Here is a 12455-nt window from a genome sequence, read left to right as displayed (position 1 = left end):
TCAGTCCTGCCTCCCTGGCTTTGCTAATTTTAGCCCATTCCCACTGCCCCAACACAGACATGTGGGGAATGCACCCCTCCCCCAGCCGGCTGATGGAATCCCAGCTCCCCTGCAAGGTTCTGAAGAAGCTCTGAGCATTTCAGCCCACAACAAATTTCACCTTCTCAGAGATCTGGTCCATCTGGCCACAGACACGGAACTGACCATTGCATTAGTGTCATATAAAACAAAATGGCATGTAGGGCTTGTTTCCCAAACCTTCAAGAAGCTCCCCAAAGCCCACAGTCCATCCTTGCATATTCTTGCATATTCTTCTCTCCTTCAAGGTGATGAAAGTGACCAAGTGTTTGTGACATTCTTTTCTCTCTCTCTCTTTTTGACATTTAAAAAATTGGATAGCATATACATCAAGTCTACCATCTTAACCATTTTAAAGTGGCCTTGGCAGTAGATGGGAAACTGCCAGGGGAGGAAGGTGGAGGCACACTTCATCAATAAGGGTATCTGATCTCAAACCAGGTGAAGTGGGGACCAAAGTAAGGCCCACACTTCACCTGAACAACACCAATTGTATATCTAACCCTGAATTGTGCCCTACATCTTTAAAATAAAAAATAAAAATAAAAAGTGAACAGTCCCAGCAGATCACACTTGAACTTGAGCAGTCCAGAACATTCCCAACTGCTGTGCAACCCACACTGCCACCCATCTCTGGAGTTTGGTCTTTGTAGCAGGAAAGCTGTCACCTCACAGGGTTTTTGGAAGTGAAACTGGAGATGACTAGAATGTTGATCAGTGCAGAAGATGGTTAAATCGATTGTGGGAAATCACCCTGTGAAATGCCATGCACTGGATGGAGCCAGATACAGTGATGGGGAAGGGTCTCCATAAGACACTTACATGAACACAAGTTGCAGAATGCATTGTACTACACAATGACATTTATCTGCAAATGCTGATTTATTGGTATACGTAAATATCTCTAACTACAGAGAAAAAAGTCAGGATAGATAACAAGGAATGGATGGAGAGACGGGCGGGGCGGGGTGGGGGAGTGGAGGGAAACTTCTGCTTGTATTCCACAGCAAGAACAGCACATCCACGCCTTCCGTGTGCAGAAAAATCCACTTTTCCAGGCTAGTATACCAAGTGAGTTGACTGTGCTATGCCATGGGCTTATAGCACTTCCCCTCAGTCTTAAACGACAAACCATATCACATCATGTTCCTCATCCAATGACTCAGGTCATGAAATGCAAGTGTGTATTTTTTTTTCAAATTTGCGAAACTGCTTTTAGACTGTTTGTTTATTTGTTTTTGAGTTGGTGTCTTACTCTGTCATCCAGGTTGGAGTCCTATGGCACGATCACAGCTATTGCTGCCTCAACCTCCCGGGCTCAGGTGATCCTTTTGCCTCAGCCTTCCAAGTAGTTGGAACTACATGTGCTCGTCACCACACCTGGCTAATTTTTTCATTTACTGTAGAGATGAGGTTTTGCCATGTTGTCCAGGCTGGTCTCAAACTCCTGGGCTCAGGCAATCCTCTCACCTCGGCCTCCCAAAGCGCTGGGATGACAGGCACCAGCCACTGCCACCGGTCTTACACTATACTTTTAAATGATGATAGTTACACATCTCAGAGGACATTTGAGATGAGAACACATTGGCTATTGCAAAGGATCCTTCCATGAGTTATAAGAAAATGATTTAAGAGAAATAAGTAATGTATTTAGTTTATTCTCACCTAACTAATTATGAGGCTACCTTTAGAACAAAAAAGTATTCTTTGCAAATGAACAAATCAACTTACAACCATCTTTGATCTTACAGTTCAAAACACACTAAAATAACATGCAATTAGGATTTTCCTATTTTCTTTTTTTTTTTTGAGTTGGAGTCTCACTCTGTCGCCCAGACTGGAGTGCAGTGGCCGCTTCCGGCCACCGCAGCCTCGACCTGCTGGGCTCCGGCGATCCTTCCGCCTCAGCCTTCCGAGTAGCCGGAACTACAGGTGTGTGCCACCACGCCCAGCTGATTTTTTGATGTATTGTAGAGATGAGGTCTCGCTGCCCAGGCGGGTCTCGAACCCGCGGGCTCAGTCAATCCACTCACCTCAGCCTCCCAAAGGCGCGGGATTACAGGCTGAGCCAACAAGCCTGGCGATTTTCCTGTTTTCAAGATGATATTTGAGGTGCACATTGATGCCAAGAAAGTAATTTGGCAGTGGTAGACACTCTGAGTCAATGTTCTCACCACATGGGCCCTGTCAAGGATCTTGCTTTCTTGGTTTCCAAATTAAAATCTCCTAGAAATTCTAAATAGAAAATTAAGCGCAGGGTGGTGGAGGCTTTTTACTTAAAAAAAAAAAAAAAAACTTTATCAAAAACGGTTTAAAAGGCTGTTTACAAAAGACCATATGATGACCATGGTGCAGCTACAATTGAAATATTAATTTGAGGCCCTCCAATGGCACTTTCAATGCCTTGTTCTGGATGAAATTTTTCAGACAGACGAAAATTGCAGTCTCCTCAGCCTCAGCCCACTTGAGGTTAAAACCCCTCCAGCAAGATAGTAGGTGTAAATGACTAAGAGGGGCCCTGGGGATGTTCTGGAAAGCGAAAACGTTGGGAGCCAGGGAGAATGTCTCGATAAGAAGTCTAGACTCTCTGCAATCCGCTGATGGTGAGGAAAACCAGATTATTAAGACACCCTGTAAGGCCAACAGCAGAAACGCTGGGAACTTGGGATGGCATGTAGGAACAGGGATCCAACACCTCTTTACGCTGTCAGTTGTGACCTCAAGCGACATTTAGGAGTGACTCCTATCACAGACGCAAAGAAATGTGGGAGAACGGGCGACAAACGTCTCTAAATGCCAAAAGGGAACTGTAAAAATCAGGGCCAAGAAGAGAGAGAAATACAGAATCCATAAACAGACATCTATGAGTTCCTACCCAGAGAGGACCGAGTTGAAAATCACAGCACAAGACGGGCAGGCAAATCAGGAATCATTTTTAAAATTATTGATATTAACCTCACTCTACTGGATAAAATGGCAATTACGTCTCCAAATCTCTCAAGGGCCAGCAGGGGCCTTGTACATTTTCTTCCTAGGGAAACAGCTATTTGTTTAATATAGGCAGACAGGACATCTCACATAAAAGGAGTCAAATTGGGAAGAACGGGTCTATTTTCAGGACTTTACCCAGATCTCTTCTGATTGCTTGGGACATACTTTAAGAATCAGGGCTGCTCCCCAGCCCTCAAGGAGCTCTTCTGGGAGCTGGGAGAGGCATCCTCTCCACAGATGTACATGCATCTCACAAGTAGGCTGACCGAGGCACATTAGAAAAGTGCACTGCCATTTCCAGGTGGGCTCTGGGCAGCTGGAGAGACAAAGCAGCCTAGGCTATGCTTCTGCCCCGTTCACTCTTTGGGGTGGGTAGCCTTGTGCAGTGAACAACCTGCACAACTCGGGGAAAATCACACTTGAGTAGTTTGGTCATCAGAGGAGTGACATGAGCCTACATGTTTGACCTGAATGAGCCGATGGAAAAGATCAGACAACTTGATGAAGTCACCGTTACCTTGGCAAGTCACTTCACTGAGTCTCTTAAGAGCCTCCCTCAGGAAGAGTTGATTTCTGCCTTGGTTATTATTTTTGCTAGAAGTTGAGAAATCAGATACAAAATAACCCGTGATAGGATGAGATACTAGAACTCCGCCAACATTGAGCCTCGCAATCTTCTTCCGTGGAGGGACTGCCTGCGGCCCCTTTTCTAAACACACTTGGAAATCGGTCACCATGATGACCGCCAAAGCCACGCCTTTACAGTAGAGCTGTTCTCACAAAGGAAGAACCGGGTGGTTGATTCTTCCATTGCCAGCAGACATAAAGTGCCTTTGCCTCCTGTTCCCATGCCCAATCCCTCTTGCACGTACATTCGTTTTACTTGTGACAGAGTCGGCATCTTGGAAAATTGTCTGATGACAGAATATGATCTCACTGTGAAGTTTTCAATGACCTCATTGTTTTGCACACCTCACTCCCACACCCTCCATTGTAACTACTGGTGTTTAAGTATCCCAGAAGCAGTAAACAGGTGCTCAGAAAATTCACACAGTCTGCGAGAAATACAAGCAATCAGGCTCTGTTCTTTTTTTTTCTTTTTTTTTTCCTGAGAGTGGGCCTCACTCTGTCTCCCAGGCTGGAGTGCTGTGGCATGATTATAGCTCACTGCAGTCTCGACTTCCTGGACTCAGGAGAGCCTTCTGCCTCAGTCTCCTGAGTAGCTGGGACTCCTGGCTGTATTTTTATTTTTACTTTGTAGAGACGAGGTCTCACTGTGTTGCCCAGGCTGGTCTCGATCTCCTAGGCTCAAGTGATACTCCCGCCTCAGCCTCCCAAAGTGCTGGGATTACAGGTGTGAGCCACCATGCCCGGCCAGGTTCTGTTCATTCTAAGCAAGAAAAACCTGAGTGGGTTGTCTAGCGACGTCTCAGTGCCCACCTGGAAAGGTGTGGGCCTACGCTGCCCAGGCTCTGACCACCTACAAGGGGAGTGTGAGTGACATTCTACTCCAGCCAAGGACCCAAGGAAGAGGTGTGGCAAAGAGGAAGCCAGGAGCAGAGAGGGAGAGTGAGGGAGGACAGAGGGGTGGAGTGAGGTGGCCAAAGTGCCTGCGTGGGCCAGTTCATATGAGGATCTAGGCTGAACGGTGGACCAGGCTGGCTACGAGCGACCCAGGTTTTGGTACGTCACAGCGAGTTCTTCTTTAATTTCATGTGAACAAAACCCTTTCTTGGAGTGACTCAGAATGCTTCGAGATGTCCCCAAGGAACAACGCGTCCCTTACCTCGATGATGTACAAGACCACGTTCTTGTAGAAGCAGTACAGGATGCACTTGGTCACCCGATTGTAGCTCCACGCCCCGTGGACCAGCAGAAGCTTCTCCAAGTAGGAAAACTGAAAAGAGGAGGAACGAGGTCAGGAGGGCCTGTCCCTGGGGGGGGAAAGTCACCAGAGATCTCCGTGAGAGGAGACAGACGAGATGGGTGGAGGTGCAGGGGCAGAGAGAGCTGAGGAGACCGGTCCCCAAAGGCGGGCGCTCAGGCCCAGGGAGAACACACACATCCGCTCCTAAGTCGACAGTGCTGTCAGTTTCCCCAGACATGCTGCTGGGTTCCCATCGCTGTTCTCAGCAACTCCATTGATGCTAATGCCTTCCAGGGTCTGAATTACTGACAGAAGGCGACCCCTGAGCTGAAGAGAAGTGCAGGAATCAGACACCTCCAAGCAGTCACAGGTGTATGGTGATAATAGGAACAAGAGACAGGGACACTCAGACCGCAGTATAGTCACTAAAAAAGGGACACACACGGCCAGGCGCGGTGGTTCAAGCCTGTAATCTCAGCATTTTGGGAGGCCGAGGCAAGAGGATTGCCTGAGCTCAGGGGTTTGAGACCATCCTGAGCAACATGGCAAGACCTCGTCTCTACAATAATTCAAAAAAATTAGCAGGGTGTGGTGGCATGTGCCTGTGATTCTAGCTACTTGGAATGCCCTGTTTGTGTTCCCACTAGCTTTAACCCTACCATGCAACCAGGAGAGACAAGCTGTGATGAGAACATCTCAGAACATTAGAAACTCTTTAGCAATTGGAAATTATTACTTTCAGATGACTTTTGAAATTAAATTTAACCCTGACTGAAAACACAACACTTTAAAAAAAAGATGTATTTCCAAGAGGAAACGACACACTAATCCCCATGGCACTAAAGACGGGACCACATCCCACGTGAAGTCACATGTCAGCGAGCTCTTCAGGGGGTCAGCGCGAGGCTCTGGGCTTAGCCACACACCCAGAGCCGAAATGACGACTTCAAAATGGCAGTATAGGTGCATATGGAAAAATAAAACTCCCCATCAAGGCTCATTAAGGATTCCAAAGGGGAATGGGGAATCATAAAATAACGGGCTAAACACATAAAAAGGAAGTTTGCGTCTGACCTGGACCCCTGATGTTAGACTTCAATGGGCACAGAGAACATCTGCTCAAGTCATCCTGAAGGCCTGGACTCGAGTGCCACAATGATTTGTTTTCAGGAAGAAAAAAAAATGTATATCCTAAATCAAAACGCCGTCTTCATGAGGTTGTTCCTAAAACGTTAAGAGGGTAGGGAGCAGGCATGATTCTCTCCCGAGGACAGTGGGAAGCCGGAGCACAATAGGACACGACGGCCGCAGGGCTGCCCAGGGCTCCCCAGGGCAGGACAGCAAAGGGAGGGCGGTGGCTGGCAGTCCCAGGCTTCACTGTGCACACAAGCATGACGCAGGCTGGAGGGACATGGGACCAGAGTCAACTCTTGCAACCTTTCCCGAGGATACGTCTTTGAGATCAATATCCCCTTTTCTCTGTATCTAACCACTTCCTCAAATGCATAATCTAAAAAAAAAAAAAAATTTCCACATTAACATGAACAAAGCCGGGTGCGGTGGCTCATGCCTGTAATCCCAGCACTTTGGGAAGCTGAGGTGGGAGGATTGTTTGAGCCCAGAAGTTGAAGACCGGCCTGGGCAAGATAGGGAGGTCCAGTCTCTACAAAAAGAAAAAGAAAAAGTATCCAGGGCATGATGGTGCATTCCTGTAGTCCTGGCTACTTGGGAGACTGAGGCAGGAGGATTGTCTGAGCCCAGGGGGTCGAAGCTACAGTAAGCCATGATTGTGCCACTGTACTCCAGCCTGGGCGACAGAGTGAGACTACAATTCAAAATAAATAGATAGATTTTTAAAAAATGAACAGAGAAAACAGAAGGCGTTAATTTCAACTGGCAATGTCTATCATTTTGGTAGGGGCTAGAGAATTTGTCCCGGTTGTGGCATTCAGGCAGAAGTAGGTCACTGCTGGGGGACAGCACGTGAGGCCAGCATCCCCCGGTCCTGAACTCCAGCACCCCCTAATCCTGAACAGCACCAGGGACAGGAGACACAAGGGCGCCCAGTCACACGCATGGTTCACCTTGGCAGCAGTGGCTGCTACGGGGGTGGGGGAGCCAGAGAACCCCAAAGGGAGTGACAAGGCCCTGCTCCCTGCTCCATCCTTCTCTGTTGTGTTCCATTTGAAGGGAGTGATTGCCCTGGGTCCCACAACCCACGCGTATGCCATTTCAATAAAGCGGGTCATGGAATCTCCCTTCCCAAGACATTTTCAAGAAAAAGACAGCCAAATATTTGCCTGGAACTCCTAGGAAACCTCCTAAGATTCCCTGCAGTCGCATGATGTCATAACTCAAGTATTTAATAACGCTGGGATGTTTAACATCTACAACCGCTGACAGGGCGCAGGAAGCTGAGGCCCGCGGGCCTGGAGAATCTGACTCGGGCAGGTGTGTGGGGCCGCCGTTGTGTGACCCTGTACGCTCGCCCAGACCTGAGGCAGGACGCCTGATGCAGAGGGATCCCAGTTTTCCCACCTGTCACATCAGATTCCTTCCCTGACCTAACTCAGGAATGACCTTGGGGATTCATTTGAAATCGACAAAGGAAGAAGATGGATTTCGTGTCCTTTTCTGAGCCACGAGGATTTTGAAACGCCTCCCTGCGTATGCAGAATGGTGAGCTGGAGGGGAACCTGAGGGGTGATCTAACACAGAGGCCCCCAATTTGGGAAGGTGGAGCCTCAAAGCTGCAAGGGACTGACCCATAGTCCCAAGGCTGCAGGAAGCTTGTTCATGCCTTAGACACTGCCCCTGCTTACAGTTTGGTGGGGTACAAAGCATTCTTCCTTGTGTTCATGTGATGAAGGCAAACAGATTCTTCAAGAGCTCACGACGGAGCTCTTGCAACCTAGCTGGGATTAATCACGACATAGCGCAGGCTGGGGTGGGGGAAAGGGCGTGTGCTCACGGCCATGTCTGGGTTTTCTGGATTCAGCATGCCATGTGATCTCAACTTGCACTCCAGGATCCGGAGGTTGGCTATTTTCCTTTGCTGTTAGCGGTCATAAATCCTCAGGCCAACAGTGTGGTCAAGGGTACCAGAAGCCTCTGCATGCAGTGCTCGGTTCCAAGAGGGATGGATTGAACCTGGCCCAACCACAGGGGGTTGCTCCTACCCATGGGGTCATGACGGCCCAAACCTGGCTCACGATCTCTGAGATTTGCAGTGGTCCTGGGCGGCACCTCAGTCACGACTACAGAGAGGGTGGCAGCTGTAAATCACTGCTTGTCCCTGACCTTAAACACCTGACCAGGGGTATCCCCAGTGCTTTTGGAAGAAGGAGCCTGGCCAGGACCAGCCTGGAGAGAATGGATGCCCTGAGCTCAGTTGCTCTTCACAAGGGACGCACCAGGAACTGCACACGCAGCAGATGCAGGAGCGGAGGGTGAGATAATCGTGAACAGAGACCCGTCTGGCAGGAGCGGCACCTCGCCTGAATAACAGAGCCACTCAGCCAGTCCCACAGCTGGACAAAAGAAGCCCAACTGCAGGATGGGACCTCCAAATCGCACAGGATCAAAACTGCAGAGAAGCTGGGAACAGTGGCTCACGCCTGTAATCCCAGCACTTTGGGAGGTCGAGACAGAAGGATCGCTTGAGCCCAGGAGTTAGAGACCAGCCTGGGCAACATAGTGAGACTTCATCTCTATAAAAAAATAATAAAAATAATAATAATAAATTAGCCAGGCATGGTGGTGCATGCCTGCAGTCCCAGATACTTGGGAGGCTGAGGCAGAAGGATCACCTGTGCCCAGAATGTTGAAGCTACAGTGAGCCATGATTGTGCCACTGCACTCTAGCCTGGGCAACAGAGTGAGACTCTGACTCAAAATAAAAAACCCAAATAAAACACGCAGAAAAACCCAGATATGCCTGCACTTTCTCCCAGACAGCAATCTCAGAAGGGCGATAGTCTTGGAGTGGTCTCAGGGCTGGACTGAAGGTCAGGTGCCAGCCTCTAATGCCCAGATGCCCCCTCTGCCAATGGGACAGGGCAGTTAGTTGCCCACGCGGCTGACCTGTGCAATGGCGTAGTCCGAGTTGTTGGTGGCCTGCATGCCCTCATTTCCACTGATGCCCACACCCACGTGAGCCGTCTGGATCATCCCAACATCATTGGCGCCGTCCCCAATGGCGAGGGTGATGGCCTTCACCCTCTTCTTCACCACGTCCACGATCTCAGACTTCTGCAGAGGAGATACCCTGTGAGAAAAGAGGGAGAGGTCACAGCTGTGTGCATGTCCCCAGAGGACAATGCTGCGATCTGCATTCAGCTACATTAAAAGGGCAGTTATTGGACAGTCTCCAAATTCAAGACATACGTTTTATGCTCGTGTGCAAAGAAGCTTTCAGAAAACAAACAGTAGCTCGTGGCTTTCAAGGATTTGCCAACTTCATAGATGAAATACACAACCCAAGACTAACTCAAAACACAACCTACAGGACAATTATAAAACTCTAAGAAAGCGATTGGCAGTAGTGGGAAACTGTGGGGGGGATGGGACTGGCAGCTGAGGGAAACCGCCAGGGGAGGGAGGGGCATACCTCATCAACAAGGGTACCTGCATAATCAATATCTGTATACCTAACCCTGAATTGTACCCCACATCTTTATAATTAAAATAATAATAATAACACAGCCTATTGGGAACCTCCTGGCTCCAGGGCGCCTCGGAGCACGGGGATTCCCAGGATGAGATAGGCAGTTAAGCTGGTTACAGGGGTCTTTGGAAATGCCTCCCCAGTAAATCAGAAAGATCTCCTTTGTGCTTTGTGGTCCACCATATACAACCTGGGCCAGCAGGGGGTTTTCCTATGAAATCTGCTTCTACAGACAGGAAAGAAAATGATAGGGAACGAGAAAGTGCGGAAAGAGGGTCAGGGTTAGAAGAAAGAAGAAAGACTTCTCTGCTCTGCCCCAGAGAAGGATGCCGTGTCTGGAGGGCAACCAGGGCAGAGGGATTCAGACATAGGAGACTCAGGGTGTAAGGTCTCCTGCAGTCGAATGTTGTGGGGGCATGGCCCAAAAGGCAGAGAGGAACCGCCCCCATCTAAGATGGGTGTTTCCACAAGGAATCCAAGATCTTGGCCAAATGTTCCCAAGTCCTCAAACCCTCCGGGAGTCAGAGCCAATATGAAGCTCTGGGATCTGCTAGGTACAGTGGCTCAGGTCTGTAATCCCAACACACTGGGAGGCCAAGGTGGGAGGATCGCTTGAGCCCAGGAGTTCAAGACCAGCCTGGACAACATAGTGAGACCTCGTCTCTACAAAAAAAATCAAAAAAATTTGCCAAGGGTGGCAGTGTGCACCTGTAGTCCCAGTTGCTCAGGAGGCTGAGGCAGGAGGGTTTTAGCCCAGAGGTTTGAGGCTGTGGTGAGCCATGATTGTACCACTGCACTCCAGCCTGGGCGGCAGAAACCCCAACTCACAAGACAACAACAACAAAAACTCTATGGGGTCCGAAGCAAAGCAATATCAATTACAGTGAAGTGTTCATTCAGAGGATAAGGCCAGACAACGCAACAACACAAGAGAATCACTAGCCTGCAGGGCTGGTTTACTCTGCATTCTGGATGGGTACATTGATATTTGGTTCTGGAAATTTACAGGTAAAGTCTTGAGTCACACACACACAAACACACACACACACACACACACACACACACACACACACACACACACACACACTCTATACTGGCCACCCCCACATGTGGATGCCCACACACTTCCCCACTATGGCAACCCTCAGATGACCTCCACCTACAATGGCTCTCAGATGGTCTCTTCCCACACAGATACCCATTCCCAACAGAAAACTTAAGTGTTACCTTTACATTTAACTTTACAAATTCTGGGAAGATGCATTTGGTGAGACAGCAAACTGAATGCAGAACCACGTACCAATCCTCTGCTCAGTGACAGGGATATAAACATGAGATAGAGAAACCGAATGAGAGGGATTTGGGAGTTGGGTTGTACAATCCAATATCCCTGTTAGAATTTTCACAAGGGTTTGCAATGTCAGGAATTCAAGGCCTTCTCAGGCAGATGCAACCACTACAAATTATTATTACTTTTATGTGGTTACTGAGCATTTCAGACATACTAACTCTGTCTTTTGGGCACAACTCAAACAAGTCTAACTCTTCTTTCAAATATCTGGAAGGCTGACACATAGAGACAGTTAATCCATCCCTCCTCCAAAAGCTCAGTTTCCGTCTGCTAAACACTCTTGGATTCCTCAACCATGATTACACAGTCATGCTTTGGAATTTAAATTCACCTCCAAGTATCATCTAAGCCGCTGAGAGGGTCCTAGGACTGAATCACCACCTTCCTGGTAGCAGACGCCAGAAATCACTTGAAGGTTGCCTAAAAGGAAGTTACTGGAAGTTTTACCACTGATTATCACTTGAGCTTCTAGTCCACTTCACATAAGCAGTTCTGACATACAGGGATATTAAACGCTATCTCTTCCCTCCAAATGGGTACCCCTGCTACTTGGAGCCAAGGACTGATCTTGTGAACAGAGACAGCCCTCACTTCTAATTTGCTTTACAAATGTCATTTCCCATTTCGTTTTTGAACTCAATAGAAATCACAGATCAAATAAGGTAAGGAGAAAACAACCCCAGGGGTCATAGTTACATGACCGAGCACGAACTTCCCTGGTGTGCCACACTAACCATCCAAGCAGGGAGAGGACACGACAAGTCCCTGTCTTTTCATTCATGGGATGGGGGTAGGAAGAGCTGCCCACTTCATGAGATGGCTGTGAGGTACCAGGGGGATCCGGAAAACCCGGAATTTATTTATAAAAAATCGTGTATTTATTCTTACAGGTTTAAACTTTAGTCACCTTCGAAGTTCTCTCCGTTTGATACAAAACATCTATCAAGATGCTTTTTCCACTGCTCAAAACAGTTTGGATGCCTTTCAGTGCTTCTGTGGTTTTTTTGTTTCACCTCTTCTCCACTGGTAAAACGTTCCCCTTTGATAACTTTGGTCATCCGGATGGAGAAACAAACAAAATAAGCCGCTTGGAGGAGATCAGGTGACTAGAGAGGGTGGGGCACAGGGGTCATGCCGTTTTTTGGTCAAAAAACCGCCCAACGCTCAGCATGGTGCAGGCAGGTGTAATTGTAAATGACCCATCATGAAATGGGCAAACACACTGAAAGAATCTCCAAAAAAAAAAAAAAAATGCATTGAAGCTGAACACAGCCTCTCACAACAACACTAGCTGGTCCACTGATGCCAATGGGTTCCTAGAACACTTACCTAGCAGGGGACGCTTGTTCTACAAGGGGCCCACCCTCCAAAAGGTAATTCTGGATTTTGGGGGGGACTCTTCGTATTTGTATTAACTAGCAAGTGTGAAACAAATTTCCCTCTCACTCCACCTAGTACAGGGTAATCTGTAAAACCTCAACTCTTTTTTTTTTTTTTTTTTT

At 48.1% G+C, this 12455-nt stretch overlaps 1 protein-coding gene across 2 annotated transcripts in view; it reads right to left on the bottom strand.

Moving 5' to 3' along the window:
• The window catches only part of LOC103260518 (phospholipid-transporting ATPase IB), a 549519-nt gene that overhangs the window by 231884 nt on the left and 305180 nt on the right, over nucleotides 1-12455 (bottom strand). For both annotated transcript variants that reach the window (XM_008058151.2, XM_021712400.1), the window contains exons 25-26: nucleotides 9020-9203; nucleotides 4856-4966 (exon numbers count right to left, since the gene is read on the bottom strand). In XM_008058151.2, coding sequence (XP_008056342.1) covers nucleotides 4856-4966; nucleotides 9020-9203 — 295 coding nt within the window. The remainder of the gene's footprint in view (nucleotides 1-4855; nucleotides 4967-9019; nucleotides 9204-12455) is intronic.

Source organism: Carlito syrichta, unplaced genomic scaffold (assembly GCF_000164805.1).
Source record: "Carlito syrichta isolate Samal-C Ts95f unplaced genomic scaffold, Tarsius_syrichta-2.0.1 Scaffold303232, whole genome shotgun sequence".
NCBI lineage: Eukaryota > Metazoa > Chordata > Mammalia > Primates > Tarsiidae > Carlito > Carlito syrichta.
The sequence above is the reverse complement of the archived record's forward strand: the minus strand, read 5'-3'. Positions and strand labels throughout refer to the sequence as shown.